The 21,176-nt window shown below is 45.7% G+C and overlaps 1 protein-coding gene across 1 annotated transcript in view; it reads left to right on the top strand.

The window, feature by feature from the left end:
* Nucleotides 1–2,309: 2,309 nt before the first annotated feature.
* Nucleotides 2,310–21,176, top strand: part of LOC125713383 (protocadherin-16-like) — a 94,832-nt gene continuing 75,965 nt past the window's right edge. Inside the window, exons 1-2 of the mRNA XM_048984441.1 lie at nucleotides 2,310–2,773; nucleotides 12,558–14,378. Coding sequence (XP_048840398.1) covers nucleotides 2,768–2,773; nucleotides 12,558–14,378 — 1,827 coding nt within the window. The 5' untranslated portion in view covers nucleotides 2,310–2,767. The remainder of the gene's footprint in view (nucleotides 2,774–12,557; nucleotides 14,379–21,176) is intronic.

Raw genomic sequence — 21,176 nt, 5'->3', positions numbered from 1 at the left:
AACGCTTCCCTAAAGCATCTTCAAAGGGAAAAAAATGAATAAACAAAACTCTTGCAAAAATCAAAATATGTATAAACAATGTCCTGCACTTTCTTCCCTATGCTGGCTGTCAAATGTAAATGTAATTCAACTGACTACTTCTCGTCTATAAAGTCACCAAGAAATTCATCTGCAGCTGCGATTAATTTTCAGTTTTCTGAATATTTTTATGCTGAGTTTCCTGTTTTTGTTTTTCTTCTCAGCCATTTGCCATCCGTCTCTGTAAAGCACTTTGTGTCCAACATGCTTGTAAAATGTGCGATACTTAAAATTCAGTTCGATTTGGATGGCAATGCACAGATTCTTTAGGGGTACGTCATGCATCCAGAGCTGCGAGAAGATCCTGGAGGAACCACGCGTTCCCGCTTCGCCCTGCTCAGGTATTTCCACACTCGTGAATGAAAGTCTGCAGTGTTCAGCTCCACTGAAGCAGGTGGAGAGCTGACCTAAAATCCTGCCTGATTAATGGATGCAGCATCCCGCAGGCGTTCCTGGGTGGAGGCCAGAGGTGAACATAGAAAACGAGAGAGTGGAGGTCCCTCCGCCAGAGTGGGATTCCATGACAGACGCCGGCATCCAGGCGGGAAAGGAGGTAGCGTGGTGCTCGAGGACAGTCCTTGTGACCTTGAAAACTGCAGGTTCATGACCGACAATCGGTCCTGCTATTTCACATTTCAGCAAAACCATGCAAGATAAAGCAAGAAGCCGTTTTAGGTAAAAACTATGTGAAAAGCTTCAGAGAAGTAGGTTGATATTATCTCAACCCAACTGTCTGACATGTAAGTATTGTCAGAAAAAATGGTACCAATTTGGACGTTTGCCTGTCACTGGGGCTCAGGAACATCCCCAAGGTACAGACAACATTAATGTACCATCAGCGACACAGAAATGTTCCTCGTCGTCCATTTCTCTATCTTAGAAGGTAAAATTACCCTTGAGGGTGCGACCCCATGACAAGCAAAGGTACAAATTGGTATTTGTACCATTTCTGACAGTGTATACATCTACTAAGTCCAAGTCCATAGCATTTTTGAACCTGTTAAGATGAGCACCAGGGCTTGTCGATGAATGTGTGATATACGTATGAAGAGGTCTAACAGTCGCTGTTAACAGTGTATACTGAGAGTAAGCCTTGTGTACTTACATACGGCCGCCTAGCTTGGCTAGTCTGCATCCAGTGAGTCTCCAGCTGCCTGCTCTGTTTCAGCCATTTATAAAGCCAGATATTTTTTACCATCTGGCCCCCCACCTTCAGACCTTCATCTTCCATGCCTTTAACTGAATACTTAACCCCCACCCCCTGTTTCCTACTCATATCTGTGCTTTGCATATTCGGATGAGTAATTACTCATGCACGGCATTATGGGTGGCACGCTGGCCCGTTGGGTAGCACAGTCACCCTTCGCCTCCTGGGCTGCAGTGTTTAAATCGCATTTGTGGGTGGAGCTTGCATATTCAGCCTGCGTCATGCGGTTTTTCTCCCTCAGTCCAAAGAACATGCACTTTGGCTAAATGCCATCATGAAATTGCCCATAGGGTGTAATTGTATATATGTGCCCCTGGTGGACGTACCCCAGCCGTGTGCCCTGTGCCGTGCCGGGACCCTGACCTGGGTATGCGGTTCGAGGTTTGATGAATGGATTGTATTTTAATACGGGACACTTACAATTTGCCATGAGCCCGACCAAAAGACGCAGCCTGACAATGATGATGATGATGAAAGTGGTTAAATAAAAACACAATTAGCCAGAGAATTTCTAGTAGAATTGCAGTTGTACTCAAAGGTGTAGGAGAGAGTTTAATATTGGGCGGTTTAATGACTATTTAAATTAATTAATTTAATTAATTAAATTAAATATTGGTGCCTATGCCTCTGATTGTACTAGTGAATATGTATGTGAATGTAAGGAGATTTTTAATGTTTAACACTCCCTTTCTTTATATGTATGCCACTGTGTTTGTGAATAATTATTAATGTAAACTCACAATAATATATTCTATAATAAAAACACAATCAAACCAATGTATTTTTTACAGATAATTAACAAGCAAACCCCACCTAATTAACCGACATCATTACTAACTCCCGGTTGTAGCTGGTCTTTGTTTAAAACCACTTCCCCTCAGTATAGCTTGGTGGCACTAAAGTCTTCGAGAACAAACCCCATTTTTCCCTCTTCCCCTCATTCCCCCCACCCCTCACTCCCTACTCATTTCGCACCGCTTTTCACGTGTTGAATAAATTTGCTCCCCGGAGCGGGGAAGGAGGCTGGCCTTGTCGCGATATCGGGTTTCACTCGGGCGAGATGCGGCGTGTCCGCCGAGCTTCGACACAAAGCCGGACTGGATGCTGTGGCGGCGGGGTGCAGATGCGCGAGCAGCGATCGGCGAGCCGGTAGAGAGGCGGAGAGGGTGGTGCACTGAAGGATCAGCGAGGGGTGGCGTTACAGACCGAGGGGCACGCGTCCACCTGACCCTAAAATAACGAAAAAGAGGCAAATATTTACCGCAGGAACAAAGGCATTATAATATAAATCAGCTGTAAAAAATACACACGCGCACTCCGGAATGGATGTATAGTATCCAGTAGCCAATCTTGTCTGTTCAATGAACGCTGACTGGGTTCCTCTGCGGTGGCAAAGCATTCGGAGCTGCATCTGCATACAAACGGGATTTATTGGTGGATGAGGAGCTTAACTTAACATCTTAACATCCAGCGCTGGAGCAAATGAATGTAAGTGCTCTGTGAAATTTTTCTTTCACGTGGAGCGAAACTGGCCGCCCGAGGTTTAATCATGTCACCGATCGGCATTTTATTGCGCCGGTGACACTGTCACACTTTGCTGGAGCCGCTACCCGTAGTCGTGAGGAAGGAGTGTGTTACTCTGATACCTAAATAACGAATTAAATGTGACACCGGCGCATACATTGGTGTTAATGCCCTATGCATATTTTTTGCAGAGGTGCTTTGATTGCATGTTTTGCTCCTATTGTTGAAATGCCTGCATGACTGTCACTGTGTGGTTGCACGGTGAGTAGAATAGGTGACGTTAGTGTGCCGATTTGTTGAATTGTCAAAATTATTTTGTGTGCCATGCTGCACATAAACGGCGCAGGGAAAACACCAGGACCTACAATCCCCCCGAATGCTAATGACATAGAAGTGCTATTTAAATGAAATGACCCTATATCTCTTTCTTTGTGGTCCGTTGTGCCGTTTTCGAAGGCCTTTCTTGCTTTAACTGCATCTGTCAAAAACCGGCAAATCATCTCCTCCGCAAAAGGCGACGTGTTTCCCCGTTTATTCCGGACAGTACATCGGGATTGTTAAGGTGCCTATTCAAAAACCATCCATTAATATAATTGATTAAGCTATTATTTTAAATTTTAACAAGACAAACCCACATCAGATGTGTAATTAATCTAAAATTAATTACAATTGTCTAAACTAATGTGTCATAAATCGACCCGTGTTGAACAATAAAAATCAAACTCAAACCTTTTTCTTTACACACTTCTTTACTCACTGAAATAACGGGATTGAGATTTTAGCTTCAGACAACTGCTGCGTAGATAGTATTACATGTGCCGCCTTGGTCAACAAAAAAGAAAGAAAATTCGACCTATACAACTTGTATTCGTTTTCCTCCCGAGTCACAGCATGATATTACCACTTAAGAAGTATATATCAACTTTATGATTTCCCTGCAGGGACATTTTCCGCCGAGAGTGGGGTCGTGTAGCGGTTCATTATTTAGGGTGGCTTGAGTTTAGCGTCACCGTTTGGTGGGCAGATCGGTTTCTCCTGGAGCGGCGATGCGTGCAGTCGAATGAAAACCGACTCTGCCCCTTAACTCCAACCATATGTCGGCAACTGTAGCCGGATCAAGGTGTTTTCCTGAAAGAGAGACAGCTACCGATCCGGGGTGTAGTGAACTGTACACTCGATCGGACGCGTATCTGACTGCCTGCAGTGTCCCTGCTGCAGCTGCAAGAACAGGAGCGTTTTATTCTGCCAACTGCTGTAAGGTTATATATTGTGCATGCGTCGGGGCTTTCGTAGGTGTAGGAAAGCAAAGGTGATGCGATACGATTCCATAAAGGGCAGTCTAGGGATGCGTGCAGGATTAGGTATAACTGATTTTCAGTGCCTTTAGCGATAACAGTCACCACTGGAGCCTCACTGGGAGCCCTGTGGGTCATTGCTGTTGTAATTGGGCGAGTCGGTGCAACTGGCCGTCCGTCATATGAGGAGCTGCGCATGCTCGCCTTATCGAGGATCGCCATCTGTGTGGAACTGAAGTTCCAAAAATCATCTTTTCTTGGAGTCGCACCCATAAGCCAAATTGCCTTTTTTTTACCTAGTAGGTCGTTTTCTTGGCTAGTACGCCAGACACGAACACGCTACTTGGCATTATTCTACTAGTTAAATATTCATCATGTGAAGATAAACTTTTGTGTTGGTATTTTTGTGTTGATATTTAATTGGGACGGTCCATCAAAGGATAAAAAAACCACATTTCATTTAAGGCATTCCCTGTAGATGAACAGAGTCGTGTTTTTTTTCCGATAGGACAATGGAAGTCAGAACAATGCTTAGCAGTTCTCACCGGATTCTCGATTTGCCTGAAAACCCAGTTCTGAATCGTCCAAGAGATGTTTGCATTACTTTCTGAAACAATGAAGATATTAGATGAATAGAATTTTTCTTAGGCAAGGATTTCTCTGCGTTTTTAAATTTCGTTGCCTGACAGAGAATTGGATCCTGAAACGCTGCATGGCTTAAGCCTCTCCTGGGGTGTATTTGTTTCCATAGTGACACCGAGTACCAGCTTGTCTCAATCTTGGCCTTTTGAAAATGAGGTAGCAGAATTTGAGGGACGGTATGCTGCTATCGGTTTTGGGCACCAGCAGGGGAAAGCAGGAGTTCTTCAAATGTTAGTTTTCTTTTCTTTTTTTTTTACTTGTTTTGCAGAATTTTGTAAAGCAAACAATAAAACACAAGCAGAAAATAAAAGTTATGTTCTTGGAAAGTCAATATCAAAGTGTTTTCCGTATATTATGACTTAATACCATCGTCGCAGATGACAGCCAATTACTTGAGTTTACTGTCCATCCTTGAGTTCTGCTCACACGCAGTTGACGTGTTGCCGTCTGTCAGCATGAATTAAAGGGGACTTTGATCTGAACGAATCAGAGCGTGAGCATAATTGGAGCCGGGGGTTCTGAGCTGACTTGGGCCCTCAGAAGTCCGAGCCAGGCCCGCTAACCCAGGCTCCCGGGTCTGTCTTCTCAGGCCAGGCGAGCACCCAGGGAACCAACCTATCAGTCTCTGGCAAGCTCAGATGCTGCTTCACCACTCTCTGGAGGACCTACAGATGGATTTCTTCCTCAGCGCTATCCAGACCTGCAGCGTCTGCTTTCGACAAGGCCAAAGGCCTTCAGAAATGGGCCTTGCTTTTCTCATTAAGGGGGGGGGGGGGGAGGGGCAGTGCACACTGGGAGTACTGGGTGCAGAAGTGTGTCCACTTGCGTGAGTTAAACAGCAGACTTCACTTCTGAAGACTTTGAGGAGCTTCTGTTTACACACTGCGGATTTGGTAACAAGGGTTAAAGGTCACAGTGCTGCTTCTCATCCCAGTGGGCACAGTGTGCACCTTTGTAACATCTGACCGGCTCATTGAACATGTTACACCCTGCACCCCCCCAGCCCCCCCAGCATTGTAGGTAACGAAGTTGGACCATTACTGTGTCCTAGCAAGCCACGGAAATAATTTACTGTTGTTACTCTTTTCTGCCGGATTTTATTTATGATTAAAGGGATTCTAACTGCTGAGCTGATTTATTTTTCAAACAAATAGCAGGTCGTAAAAGACTCATATAAATAAGAATGGGTGGCCGACTCGGGGTGGTGTAAGGCAGTGTTTCCCAATCCGGTCCTTGGGGACCCACAGACAGTTCAGGTTTTTGCTCCCTCCCAGCTCCCCGTGGGCTGTCTGGCAGGGAGCTCTGAGGGAGCAAAAACATGGCCTGACCCTGGGTCCCCAGGAATGGGATTGGGAAACACTGCTGTGTCACCAGCATCTTCCCCCATCTTGCTGACCAGGAGAAAGGCTCCTGACAGTATCTGCTGGGAGCTGGGCCAGGCAGGAGATAAAGCTTTTGTGGTTGATGTGGTCTTTGTGAGCTTAGTGGGAAAACCCGGAGTGTGAAAATAGGGGGACCCTTGCAGGGGCTTCTGGGAAATATATTAGAACACGAGGATTTGAAGGTGCTTTGGTTCTGTGGCTGTTGCTATAGAGGGTTACATATATGAGTATATGGGGCAGAGGGTGAATTTATATAAGGCATCTTCTCTGCCCATTTATCTGCCAGATGTCCTTCAGCGTTCTCCTGGTGTATGGGAAAGTCATTCACCCAGAACCTCTGGAAAGAAGTGGATTTATTGTGGAGGGGGGGTGTTTATCATTTGCACAAAAGACCTTGTGACCAAGAGTAGATTGTGAAGGTTCCTTTGTCCTCACTCTTAAAAAAATAGATTTAATTACCACTAAAATATCCAAGATCATTGCTATTCCAGTTTGTCATTGCCTCTAATGACTGAGTTTTCACCAGCTTGGGTAGGAATGAGCTCCTGACTTCTAATCTCCTTTTACTGGACATGTGTAGCGCCAGTCAGCTCTTCGTGGGTCTTTGTGACGACGTTGCATCGACCAGCTGCATCGGTTGAACTGCTATGGATGATGCAGCCAGACAGCTCTTAACAGACACCATCCAATGAATCTTGATTAATATGGTGGTGCTCGTATATAGAATGCAGATTCATCCAATAATCAGGCAGGATATTTGCCTGGCGGACAAGCCGGCCAGCTCGGTGCACCTGCGTTCGCAGCAAAAGATCAAAGAGATCAATCTGGATCTATACCTGGGTTTGATACGTCTTTAAGTAAATTTAGAAAAACCAATAATATTATGATCTTAACCATATATTTGTGCATTCAATATAATTTGATATATCACTTGTATTTTCAACATATGTATAAGTTGGCCTTTTGTACCTTTCTAGCATGATATATAAGATTTTCACTCTTCTCATTTTATTGTGTCTAGTCCATCTGCTTTGTATTTACGGCCAACATTATACACCTGATGTCGTGCACTTGTGCATTTTTGATACTAAAACCTAAATTCCTTTCTGAGATATAATTCTTATGTGTTTACAGTAACAGCTCCAGGCTTATTCTGGTTGGACATCAAGACTTTTTGAGCATAACAGGAATCAAAGAAGTCAAAGGAATTTAATAATGGCTGCCATCAGCTAACTGCTGGCATGTGAAGTCGCACCGTTAGTCAGTGAGGGATATGCAAGAACTGAGCGGTAATACCTCTGCCTGGCTACGATGCCAGGAGGTGTGTGGATCACGCAGTTAAAGAAGGACACATATGACAGGTGTGTGACTGATCGGGCATCAAACCCATGTCGACACACCCAGTGTAGAAAAATGCCAGCTAATCCTGCTGCAGGAGATCACTGCACCGCTCACATGCGTTCAGATATGCGGCTTGAGCTCAGGGAATTTCCAATTTGGCATTTTTGTCCTCTCTTTAAAAATCCACCAGATAAATAAGCCTAGTTAAACCACCGTCCTAAAACATCTGATAACTTGACTTGCATTGCATTGACCCCCCCTCCTCAACTTTTCATTCAGGAACAACATTCCTGACAGTACGATACTTGTCATTCTTAATATTCAGTGAGTTGTCACCCATGAATTATTAAGCTCCGTTGCTCCTAGCTGAGCCAGCACTCTCGGGGCGTATCTCTTACACCAAGCGTGCCATCTTAAAACACCTGTTGGTCTGACTTGCCGCTGAAATGTGATGGAAATGCAGTGGGGTGGCTGCATTTGGGATGGGATCCCAGTGAAATGGACAAAATCTGTCTTAAAATGTCAGATGTTCCGTATTACGGTCAGAACAAAGCATATATTCCTTATTAGCTGGATTAATTTCTTTCAGTTTTTTTAATGTAGGGTTTTTTTCACTAAAATAATTTATTTGATTTTGAAATTATTCTAACGTATAATGTTCTTATTGAACCGCTCAGTTTTTTGGGTCAAACTAGACCCTGCTGCAGGAGCCCGGTCTTCCTGTTTCCTAGGCCTGTTTTGACTGTACTTGATGTGTTTTGTCTTCCGTAATGTCATTCCGTTTCGGCACTGGTGAATTCCAAAATACAGCTCCTTTGTTATGCGATATCTTCCCAAAGACTGTGTGGTGCTACCATCTGGAAATTAATGCTAGAAATCCAACCGTGATGTCATATCCTGCATAAGTGATCCCAGTTGTGATTGTTCATTTTCTAGGTGACAGAGATGCTATTTCTAAGATCTGAGCAGAAAGAGGTCTTGAGGTTCGTGTTTTGTGTTTCCGTCCTGAGCTACAATGGTATTAACAATAGCCTTTGTCTCACTTTGGGCTTCCAGCATGTCCGAATCTTAACACTTGTCCGTAGAATGGAGCCTGTTACCATGGAACACGGCAGCTGCAACCATTAAGGAATGTCGTGTGTCTTTTAATATAATCTCTCTTGTCACCTGACCCCTCTACAAGCCCCTGTCCCTTCATGCATCCTTGGAGACAATTGTTTGGTGGAACAGGCTAGAAATAGCAGTGACAAATTAGTGACAACAGTAACATTTTGTAGTTTGAAAGCGATCGGGACACATGTCTTCCCTTTTCCCTTTATCTTCAGCCTACCTCATTGTCTGAAAATACTAACTCTCCATGTGTACCTGTTTAGCTGGAGTGTCAAGGCTGTGATCTGCTTTCACGAGCCCAGAGGCCAGATATCATAAGAGAAGTTGGGAAGGAACAAGTTACTTCCCTCTTTATGACACCTCTAATGCTAAGTGTAGGAATCTCAAGACGCAGTGAAGCAGTGAAGGTAGACAGATGCAAGCTGTAGGACTGGATCCAGGGGTCTGTCTGCTTCTGTAAGCCTGGCTGAATGACTGAAGCCATTTGAGGCTTCTTAGCCTTCCTGTTGGTGGATGGAGGGGTTAGGGGACGAGATTATATGTCTGGATCCAGTAATTTCTTGGCGGAAGAAACAAGAAGTTCCAGAAGAGTAAAGTTATACTGTTAGACAGTCGGTTGCTCTCTAAGTTTTTGAGAAGCATGATGAAATCTAGTCTGTGCAATTGGATTGTAAAAATAAAGATCCATGGTACCAAACTGGCTTTGGTGCTGTGAAGAGCATTTAGACCCTCAGGACCTGAAACGAAACGAAGCTCAAAAAGGTTCATCGTACTGCCCTTATGATTCTGACTAATGGTTTGATCCCTGACAGCTGAGTTCCTATATTCGTGCAGACATCTTTAGTGGTAGAATTTAGCGAACCCCAATGAAAACAATTACTGATGCATTCCACGTAGCTGACGCAAGTGAGGGAAGACGGCGGTCTGAGCAGCGTTGCAGCTCCAGCATTTCAGGAGTAAATGTGGTGCAACATCAGAAGGTGTCAAGCACCCAGCTTAAGAAAAGTGACTATTTCTGTGCTTTTCGCACCGTAAGGTTTTGACTTTTTGTTTTTATTTGAAATGGCACAGGAAGGTATACCCCCCCCCGTCTCAGCAGCTTTGTTACTACTGACCTTTGACCCTTCCTTTTGTGAGGCGAGATACATATATGGTGTATTTTTCTTCTACATAGCATGTCTATGATGAGGCTGTTGAGTAGGAGGCAGACAGATGTTGAGTTTGCATGGCGCTACATGACTTTTTGTCCTGTTTGATTTGGCGTACCCGGTGTGGCCTCTTACATCAATCAGCCCTACTGGGTCTCAGAGCCAGACCTGGGGAACCCAGTCTCAGCGCCGTGCGTGTGACCTTCAGAGGTCCACCAGAGCCTGCTTTAGCTAACGCAGAAAAACAACCCCAGATCCATTTTTCTCATTCTTCTTGGTCAACTCTTCCATCATATCCAGTGGTTCGAACTCTTTGGTGGAATTCTGCATCCTATGATGCTGGGAGTGTAAGGGTGACGTTTGAGATCTCTGTCAGGCCAGGTACAAGTTGGCGAGGAACATCTTTCAGGGAGAATCTTACTCCATGTCTTGGCTGGAGGGTATGAGGTTTAATCATCAAAATGAAAATCACATCCTACTGCAGGAGATCACTGCATGTTGCTTTTTAATAATGGTTTTCTTGGGATCCATTGGTCCTATGACCAGGAGTCATCTTTATGGTGGATATAACTGTAGTGAAATAGGAAACTTCTTCAAGAGAATGCTATGATTTAAGTTTGATTTTTACACTAAATCCTAAAACAGCATTTTTGCTTGCCTTGTAAATCACTGTTGATCCACTAGAGGGAGCATCACAGAGCAGACGATCATGCATGTTTAGTCAGAGCAAAAGTGAGGAAAAGTTTTATATTCTTTCACATCAAAGTGGAGCTCAGTTTTTTTTTTTAGGATTACTCATTATATTATTTTTTGTTGGGGGTGATTTAGAAATTCCGTTTTGTTACGGCGAGCATTTCAGACAAGCTTACTGACAGTGACAAAGTGCAACTATCATGTGGTCAACCATAAAGTGGGCAGTGATCCCTGTGTCCTGTTTGCCAAGCAGAATGTTTTGAGGTTTGTATTGCACAACAGTCCCTGTAACTTGTAATATCTCCTGCATGGCATTATGGCGTCTATGGATTATGAAACACTGCCTGCCAAGACCATCTTACTGTATCCAGTTATCTCATAGTTCATCTACACCAGAGTTCTCTGTGTTTGGTGATCTGCTCTCTAATTGGCCGATTATATTCCATTTATTAAAAAAGCACTTTGGAACTTGATTGGCCATTGTCTTAATGGTAGAAGTTTATTGGTGGTGAAGTAGTGGCCCATCTAGTCCAGACAGGTGCAGTTGCTTTTGTAGGATGCGTAGATAAGCTTTTTTGTTACATGAGGAATGGTGCAGACAGGGAACGTGCACATTGAGAATGCCCCGGAGACTGGAATTCTCCCTCCCCAGCCAGGCTCTGCCTCATAAGCAATTGTTGTCTCCAGATTTATAGGGGCCAGTTAATGTGTTTCAGAGCTTTGAGCTTCCATGAGTTAATGTCCTGATTATTTCTGGTGGGAAGGTTGTCCGAGATGGAGGAGGTTTTGCGGTTCCTAGTCAGTGGGAGGCTGTGGAATCTCATTCCTTAACTGCTCTCGCCTCTCCAAGGCCAGCCTTGCTGAAAGGGTGCTTCAGAAACATAATCAGTTCTGCCCAGATGTTCTCATGGCAAGCTGTGGGAAGTGTTAGCAGCTCTGATGGTGGCGAGGGGCGGCAGCCATTTGTTTGTTTTTTCGGGGGGGGGGAGACCTGCGTTTAACTTTATGAAAAGTGCAAGTGATGTAAAAGTGCTGACGGGGGGAGGTAGATACGCACGTTTAGAGCAGGCAAGGTGTGTGGAATGCAAAGAAAATATCTATGGCATTTATAGTGTGTGGAGCTGATGAGAAAGCCACAGCCAAGCAGACAATTCCCAAAGCTTTAGGGATGTCTAATGGCTGTTATCCTGTCAAGAACATGCCCAGAGGATCTGCGTGATGCTCGGTCAAACTATTATGTGAACGTGCGATTTATCAGGGCAGCCTAGAACAGCCATTCAGGTGTGTCGGTTACTAGTTTATGAGTCCAGCAGCAGTGAGTAGCTGTTGTGTGGTTTGTCGTTTGGATTGACAAAGTTTTAAAAGTGGGAGTGCTGAATATTTTAAAAAGCGACAGGATGAAATAAGACCTGCCGTGTACCCACCACTGCTCCCCCCCCAAGCCCCCCCCCAACACATTTCCACATATGGTACCGGAGGATCACATTCCTCAAGTTGACACCCCCTGAGCTGGATGTATACCCAGGGAGCACTTTGGGTCTCTGAAAGGAGGCTTCCGGAACACGAGGTTCCCCTCGGCTCAGGGTTCTTATTAAGAAGACCTCTACCTTTGCCCCAAGTGTGGGACTGGTTTCGTGGGGGGGGGGGGGGGGGGGGTGAACTCTAGGGTCCCAAAATCTTGTCTGAGCTTATTTAATGCTCAGGAAGTATTACTTTGTCTTGTCATCTTAAATTATTGGATATAAATCAAGCTGCATATCTTTGTAAATTAAACTCCTTTGTCAAGGTGTGTGTCTGTGTGTGTCTGTGTGCGTCTGTGTGTTTGTGGGTGTCTGTGTGTGTCTGTGTGACACTGGTGAATTGTTTTAGATTCATTACACTGTTTGAAATAGTAAGATGAAAAGCGGTGGATGAAGTCTCAAAGGCTCCTGTCTAATCACAAGAGAGCACTTCTCTTACCCACAAATAATCCTTGCCACATTATGCTGTTGATATTTGCTGTGTATTCTAGAGATCTTATTCATTGCTTAAGTGTGTGCACATGCGTAAGATGCATTCACTATTCACGACTGTTTATACTTTCTTTTAACAGAACCACTGGTGCTCATAATGTTTTGTTACCGCATCCTTCCTGCAGGCTTCGGGAGAAGCGGCCGGCATGAAGACGATGTCTAAGGGATCGGGGAAGGTGGTGATGATTCAGCTGCAGAAACGTGGCACCTGGAACCAGAGGATGCTGCTGCTGCTGTACGTGACCCTGGAGCTTATCGCGACCCACGCCACTGCGGTCCTCGGCACGCTGGAGCTGCAGCTGGACGAAGAGCAACCAGCGGGCACCATCGTGGGCGACATCAGCGCTGGCCTGCCCCCGGGAGTAACAGCAACGCTGTTCTTTATCGCAGACCAAGAGGGTACTGGAGTTGGAAGTGACCTGGATATTGATGAGACCAAGGGCATCATCAAGACGGCCCGTGTCCTGGACCGGGAGGTGCGGGATCACTACAGTTTTATTGCTGTCACCACATCAGGGGTGACAGTGAAGGTGTCTATTGTGGTGAATGATATCAATGATCACGCACCAGAATTCCCGAGGGAGAGGACGGTCCTCAAAATTCCGGAACAGACAGCAGTGGGTACAAGGTTCTCCCTGGAACCTGCCGCTGATGCAGACAAAGACCAGCTGACCACTCAGGGTTACCAAATAAAAGACGGGAATGTGGGCCAGGCTTTCCGCTTAGATACCAAAAGGGGGTCCAACAAAGTACTCTATTTGGACCTGGTCGTCAATGCTGTTTTGGACAGAGAAAAACGGTCTTCCTACTCTTTGTTGCTAGAGGCTTTTGATGGGGGCTCTCCTAAGAGAACAGGGCAGATGGTCTTAGATGTCTTCGTGCAGGACATCAATGATCATGCGCCCGTCTTCAACCAGAGCCGCTATCATGCCATCATCTCCGAGAGCATGCAACCCGGTAGCAACATCCTGCAGGTATATGCTTCTGATGAAGATGAGGGTGACAATGGACTGGTGCTATATGAGATAAATAGGAGGCAGAGTGACCCAGAGAACTACTTTGTTATCGATCCTCGTTCTGGGATGATCACCCTCAACAAGCCACTGGACTATGAGATACGGAAGGTCCACGAACTGGTTGTTCAAGCCCGCGACAACGCGAGCCAGCCGGAGGTGACAAACGCCTTTGTGACCATCCATGTCCGTGACTACAATGACAACCAGCCCACTATGACCATCATCTTCCTCAGTGAAGATGGCTCGCCCCGAATCTCAGAGGGGGCACAGCCTGGCCAATACGTGGCCCGAATCTCTGTCTCAGACCCGGACTACGGGGAGTATGCCAACGTCAACGTGTCTCTTGAGGGTGGCGATGGCAAATTTGCCCTGACCACCAAGGACAGCATCATTTACCTCATCTGCGTGGACCAGGTGTTGGACCGTGAGGAAAGGGACTCCTATGAGCTACGAGTGATGGCCACAGACTCTGGCACTCCACCCCTGAGGGCCGAGTCCTCCTTCACCATCCAAGTTACTGACATAAATGACAACCCCCCTCTCTTTGACCAGCAGGCCTACAAACAGGCCATTTCGGAGGTGGTCTATCCCGGGAGCTTCGTCCTGCAGGTGACTGCAAGGGACAAAGACCAGGGCCCCAATGGGGACATCCAGTACAGCATTCTCCAGAAGCCTGGCACCCACTCGGATTGGTTCTCGATCGACCCAGTGACGGGGATAATCACCACAGCAATGCAGCTTGATTTTGAGATGGACCCCAGGCCCCAGGTAACGGTGGTGGCCACCGATGGGGGCCGTCCACCCTTGTCCTCCACCGCCGTGGTTGACATCATCTTGCAGGATATGAATGACAACAGGCCCGTTTTTGCGAGCAGTTTCTACAACGTGTCCATCGACGAGAACGTCGCAGTGGGAACCTGTTTCCTTGAGGTAGAGATTTTTTATGCATTCACCTTATGGTTTTATATAAATTGAAATATCATTTGGGGGAGTTCCCCAATTAATTGTTTCTTGCCATTGCCTGTGGTGTGAGGTGGAATTTTTGCACGGTTGTGGAAAATGTCCAGAAGAGCTCATATTTATTTTATTGGGATGTCAGACATAATACCAGGCTGTAATATGATTAAGACACAGCTATTGCTCAAGCTGGCAGCACGACCATTAAATTTATTCATTTGAGTAGGAGTCTCCGGATCTGGAGCTGATTTAAGGGGCGTGTTTCACACAAATTCACTTGGGATTTGAAGGTATTAGAGACGGGTTCACCGGCATTCCACGAGCTACAGTGAGCAGCCGTGATCAACGTAGTCTGTCCCCTCCTTCACCTCTCCGAAAGGAGTATCCATGGTAACAGAGACTGCGTAGTGGAGTAAGCATCACAGCAGGATCTGTGAGCTTCACCCTGAGCGTAAATAAGATACAGGTTATCACTCAGATTTTTCTGCGAAAAGACAAGTGAAGTGCCTGCAGTCAAAAAAAGGCGCTTTTCACTACAGACACATTGTTCATAAGTCTAGGAACTTTTAGCCTCAGACATTTCAATAGAATGAGAGAGGAATCACATCGATGAAAGGCTTGTGGGACTTGTTTGCTTGTTCCGTAGACCTCCTTTGTCTACAAGCAATGTGGAAGTCTTTGAAAAACTGAGCTTGAGAAAAGGAACCAGAAGTTAAACGACTGGAATTCTGGATTTCTGCAGGCCTGTTTAACAAAAGGTGCATGTAGAAGTCAGTCACAGGTCGGGTGCACTGAGGATCGGTATCGACTAGATGTGAGATGGGAGGGGGGAAAAGGTTTAGTGTGGGGGTGCGGAAGTGAGATGGAGAGAAGGGGTTGAGGGAGGGACAGATGGGGAGAGGCTCAGCACTGTCCAGTTGCTTTTGGCGGTGCTAAAGAAGTGGAAACCACAGGAAATGGAAGAGTGATGATCCAAAATGTCCCAGTTGCACAGAAGATATGCGTTATACATGCACGAAAGGAGGAGTGAGATGACATTGAAGTATATTTGTCTGGAGAAGGGGAATTTGCTGTGGATCTTAATAAATGGAAACAGGTGTAATGTGTCAGTATATGGCCTAGTACTAATGTCAACTGAAATTTGGGAACCTGTAGAAGAACCTGATTTTATGTGACCGATGCATTTTTATGGTGCCCGAGAATGATCAACTCCAAACAGAGTGACAGACATAGGATACCTACATCCCCACAGTATTCCTCTGCAACGCTAGTTATCCCAAGAAATAGGATCTTCCCAACACAATAATGAAAGGAGTTCTTCTGACAGAAGGTGCTTGAGGGAGATGGTGTTCTTTATGTGATCTACTCTCTACGAACAGGCCGCCAACAACCTCCCTCTTCGTTGATTATTCTAAGTCTTGCAGTGCTGCAGTCTGTTCTTCCTGCCTGCGAGATTCCTGCCACGTTCACTGCGTTCTCTGATTACCAGAATTTGATTACCGTTTTTTTGTAATTGAAAGGAGTGGAGCAATAAAGTGCTTGGGAGATCTGTCAATGAAAACCAAGAATGACAACTAAAATTAGAACGACAGGCCTCCAAACTATTAGTATAAATCGCTGTGTTACTGCAGTATGCTGCGATGTAAATGGAAAAGACAGATCTCAAGGGGAATGTGAACCGAAATGAGAGATAGAAAATAGTGTAAGCTTTACTCCAAGATCTGCATTACTTTATCACACCTTACTAACCAGTCTGGAAAAACATTTTCCCATTATAGCAATATTCTGTGAAAAGCATTGATATTTCTGCAATGGGTTGCCGTCCCATTCTGGGTTGTCCCCTACCTTGTGCCCCTAGCCTCTGTGATGGGCTCTGGACCCCCGCGACCCTAAATACTACAAGTTCTTTCAGAAAAAGGGTGGATGGATTAATGTATGGAAGCACTGATATTTAGTATACAGTATTTTCTGCCAGAGTGTCCAGACAGTCACATCTCTTCTCATCTGATATGAGTCGATGGTGGCAAACTTCCTCTTGTGAGAAAAAGGAACCTGTACAGGAGGAGGACATTGGCTCACTTTCAACGGGCCAGAGGAATATATGGTCAGAGAACTAACACAGTAATGGAGTTCAATGGATCTCCCTTGATCTCCATCCAGGAAGATTCACTAGGCTGGGGAGCCAGTTGGAAAAAAAAAAGTATTAGAAAATGCTTCTCTTGCATTGAAGGGGAGGCATGAAGAGTGATGTTGGAGCTCCTCTCTGTTGGGTGCAGCTTAATTCAGAAATGTGAAACGGTCATCTAGGGGATTATCAGTTGTGTGGCGCCTTTATTGACTCGAAAGGAAGCATTACTGCCGTTGAGTTATTCTTCATTTCCTTATTCCGCCCCCCGGGAAAATTTCCAGACAAGTCGTGCTGTTGTGCAGAGTGGACGAGTCTGTTTCATGGGTCCTGTCGGTGTCATACTCAAGGGGTTCATAACGGATGTTTTCAGCAGTTCTGTCTTAGGTTCTAGAAGCAAGAATCGCCCCTCTGTCTGCTTGCGGTCCTGGGGCACGACCCTTCAGCTCTAACGGAAAGGTGAGAGGCTTTCCCCGGGCAGTGGAGGGGGAAGTGAGGCCCACCTGAGGACCCCATGTGGCAGGATGGAGGCCGTGGAGTAGTCATGGTTTGAGGGGGACATTGTACCTCTGGCTCCTTCATTGGGTTTGGTGTTATGAATAATGACATGTTGGCCCTTTTAGAAGGACCTGTTTTGGCATCTCCCTCCCTTGGAGTGTTGTGATTTCATTAGAGTAGAAACCTACAGTTTGCGCCTTTATCAGTTCCCCTGCAGGCAGAGGAGGCTTCCTGTCTGGATTGTGCCTTTTCAGACTTACTAGCTTGTACTGTGCACCCTTCCTGTTCTCATGACAGATCTCCAGTTCCCCGTTCCATTCATCTCCTAGTCCTCCTCCCCCTGTTCAACCAAGGGTAGGGGGGGGGGGGGGGGTCAGATGAGAATCCACACATAGCTGCCCACTGTTTGTATATCATGGCAGGATTCACCCTGAATATTTGTTTTTGAGGTGACTAGGAACATCTCACTTATCGAGCGGCCAAGACGGTTTGCTTTGCGGCACCAGAAGATGACCCGTGATTTGCAACCATGGCGCCACTTTCCATGCCTGCCAACACAAACGTGGCAACTCAGCTAAGAACAGCAGCACGGGGGGGGGGGGGGGGGGGGGGGGTTGAAGACCTCAGCCAGCACCCATGGAGGCAGATTGGAAGCCCTGGTGTGTGTGGGGGGGGGGAAGCCACACATGGATTTTTTATTATGCCAGAAACAGAGGATAGAAACAGAGACAGATAAAAGGAAACAGGGAGGAGAAAGGCAGAGCCAGAGAGGAGAGAGAAGTAGATACAGAAAGACGGAAAGAACCCTGGGAGAGGCAGTGGAGAGCTGTCAAGAGAGAAAGCAGAGAGTCAGTAACAGAAAGTGAGTCAGAGGGAGAGTGAAAAGGGAAAGTTTTGGGGAAATTGGGTCAGGATCTTTTCCAATTAGTCACTGTCTCACCTGAGTGGCTTAAGTCAGCCAGATACCCTTCCCCGAGTTTTTTTCTCTGAAAGTTCCACCCCAGTGACTGGCTGCCCCAAAAGCCCACAAATCATTGGTTCTTCTTTGATGGGGCGAAAGGATTTACAAAAAAAAAATCATCTGTGTTTGAAGGGTGAGTTCCTGCTTTTCCTGGTTCCACAAGGAAAGACTAGTCGTGTTTAATATTACGGAGAAACTGGTGCCAACATGTGGTGGCACATTAAAGATAGAGAAAGGAAGCTGGGTTCTTATAGCACAACCATCACCACCCCCCATCCCAGGCGGAAGTTATGAAGATACACCCCCTCCCCCATCTATTACACAGCTACCTGTGCAGAGCCTTATTGCTCCTGGGGCCAGTAAAGGAGTTACCAAGGTCTCCCCAAAGACATTCCATCCTGCCAGGTAATTGGGTCTCACTTGGGCCATGGAGATTTCTCAGCTGTTGGATTGTAGGATTGTTTTAATTAGTCTGTCAGCTGTGCCAGGCCATCCTAACAGGCCTCCTGTCTTTTTAATCCGGCAGACAGATTGCTGTCGTCTGAAAAACAAAAAATAGCACCTTCTCCATCAGTTTGGCAGCTGGGATTCAGCACATCAACACCATCCTACACTCTTGCTTTTTTGAAAGCGAAGCAGTGAAACTGGAGTTTAATTGGGACGTCCTCTGCTGTAATAACTGGTCTCTGGCTGTGGCTTATGGAAATCATGGCAGAACTTGAGTGGTAGGGTCTCCTCAAACTCATTAAACATGCTCTCTTGCTAATGTCTTATAACTCTACATGGACGCTTTAGGGGGATGTAAAATATTACAAATTAATAAAAATGGTTGCATGGTTCCTTTTTTTTGGTCAGAAATTGGGTCTTCTCAATGGGCTCCTTTCAGAAGGCTGTCCATGTAAAGGGAGACGGCTTGTAGGGTCCTGGCATGCGCAGTGGAGATTCAACTGGAATCTAAATATGGACAGCAGTGGATGAGTCAGGAAATTATAAATCCAGACCAAGATTTCGTTTGGTTGAGTATAAAGAGTCACAGTGACAATAGTACTCAACCGGTTGGTTGGAACAAAACATTGGTCTAGACCTGGAATGTCCACCTCTGAATGTGGAGGAAAGAAGGAAATAGGGGTGACTTGTTGAGCACATCCTTTGGCGATTGCTTCCTTCTGCAATCTCCTTAAATATCTAGGTTGTCTGTGTTTGACAGTCTACAGATCCATCTACACAACAACAATTCAACCAACTGTTTCTGTCACACCAGTGTATCCAGGCTCAGACCACTGAGTTTGCACATCCCCTGATTCTCTGATGCTGTTGTATCGGTTCAATGGATGAAAACAATAGCTGGCAAATCGTGGTGGCGCCTCGAATGGTATGATGTGAGAATGTGGCAGAGGCTGCATAGTGAACACTGATGGTTTGTTAAGGGACAGCAATAGACATCAAAGGTCATGTTTTGACAGGTAAGGTCAACATGTAACTAATAGTCCAGTCATGAATGAATGTGATTAAATCCAGTGTATTGCGTTAGGTTGTTGTTTAGTTTACTTAAACATAGAACCCTAAGCAAATGTGTAGTTTCCTCCTTTACTCCTTTCTCTACCGTCAGCGTTTTTCTGTGACTCTGTGGAGTAAACCAGTGTTTCGCAAGCCAGTCCCTGGGGTCCAATAGATGGGCCATGTTTTTGCTCTCTCTCAGCTCCCAAAACACCTGTATCAGGTATTCGGGTTTTTTGGATTGGCTGGGAAGTCGGTGGCAACAGAAATATGGACTGTCAGGGAATCCCCGAGGACTCGAAGCTTGAGAAACACTGATAACACAACGCTTGAAGGGAGTAGAGGAACATGCAACAAAAATGTGCCGCATATTTAATTACCTCTCTAATGCTTAGATCCATAAATTCCGGGGAGGAGTGTTAGAGTGAGTCCTCTGAGGGCATTTGCGTTTCGGGAAACCCAGTTGTGTTGGAGGCGCGAGTTCATACTTTACACACATGCATCATTTCATTGCCTGCTGAACCTGCCTGCCGTTACACCAGCAGGGAGAGCTGGCAGCATCGAATCTTATTCTTTGGGAAGCAGAACAGCACATTGTGGCTTCCGTCATCGTTGGTGTTGGCAGCTGCCTGCGTGTGACGTGATGTAATGTGATTTTTAGAAGGACAGACTATAACTCTTCTGAATTCTCTCTTTGCCGTTAAAAGAGAGGCCAGTAACACAGAGCTTAGTCTTTTGCCACAGGTGCTAATCGCAAAAACGTGTTATTACTGTCCCACATACAATGACCGGAACGAGTTTAAATGCATGAAATTGGGATGGGGGGGGGGGCTTTTATATGTCATATTAGACAACTTCAAGGTTGCACTGTGACTGAAATAGTGTTGTGGCTTCCTGTTCGCCTTGTATCCTCAGCGGAAATGAAGCCAAAATAGGCTGAAACCATAGGTGGAAACAGGAAGTCACATGACATCTTACAGCATGCTGGGATCTAGTGATTATTTTCTAGTGAGGGCATGGGTGTGGAGCTTGAGTGGGTGGGGAAGAACAACAGGTGGGTACCCCCCCCCCCACCCAAGGGGCGACAGAGATTAGCTGGCGGTTAACCCAGCTGTGTGGCCTGTCTGTCCTCCCTCTCTTTACTCGCGTTCATGTTACATTCATCCTCATATGTGGGGAATGGAGAGCGAGACCAGGTGGATGCACATCTGGCAATCCTGGGGATAGCAGTGGTAACTGTCCTGGCTCCTGGTCATCTACAGGATGCTCTGGCAGAATCGAATGTTACACTGTGGTGAATTGGTGTAAATGATCAGGCCGGTGTAGGGTCCTGTGTGGGGGCGGCTTTGGCTGATTCTCTGGAGGGTCAACCTGTGTTTCAAAAATTTGACACAGGGACACAGAGCTCAGAATTACACCCCTTCATGATGTAGGGGAGACTTGAGACAATTGTTAAATTGAATCTGGTATATATTTACTGATAATCTGTGTACTTCTAGTATGACATGCTTCATAAAGGTCATAGTTTTTTGCAAGGAGCTTGCAGAAGTGTAGGGATATATATCCTGGGTTAGTTGTTGAGCTGTGTAAAATAAAAACTCTGTCCAGGTGTGTTTAATGAAAAAGAAAAATAATAAAATTAATTAAAAGTTGTCTGGAGAATCAGTAACTGAAGAATATCTTACCTTTG

The sequence above is a fragment of the Brienomyrus brachyistius genome, chromosome 18 (genome assembly GCF_023856365.1).
Source record: "Brienomyrus brachyistius isolate T26 chromosome 18, BBRACH_0.4, whole genome shotgun sequence".
NCBI classification, from domain to species: Eukaryota; Metazoa; Chordata; class Actinopteri; order Osteoglossiformes; family Mormyridae; genus Brienomyrus; species Brienomyrus brachyistius.
The sequence above is the reverse complement of the archived record's forward strand: the minus strand, read 5'-3'. Positions and strand labels throughout refer to the sequence as shown.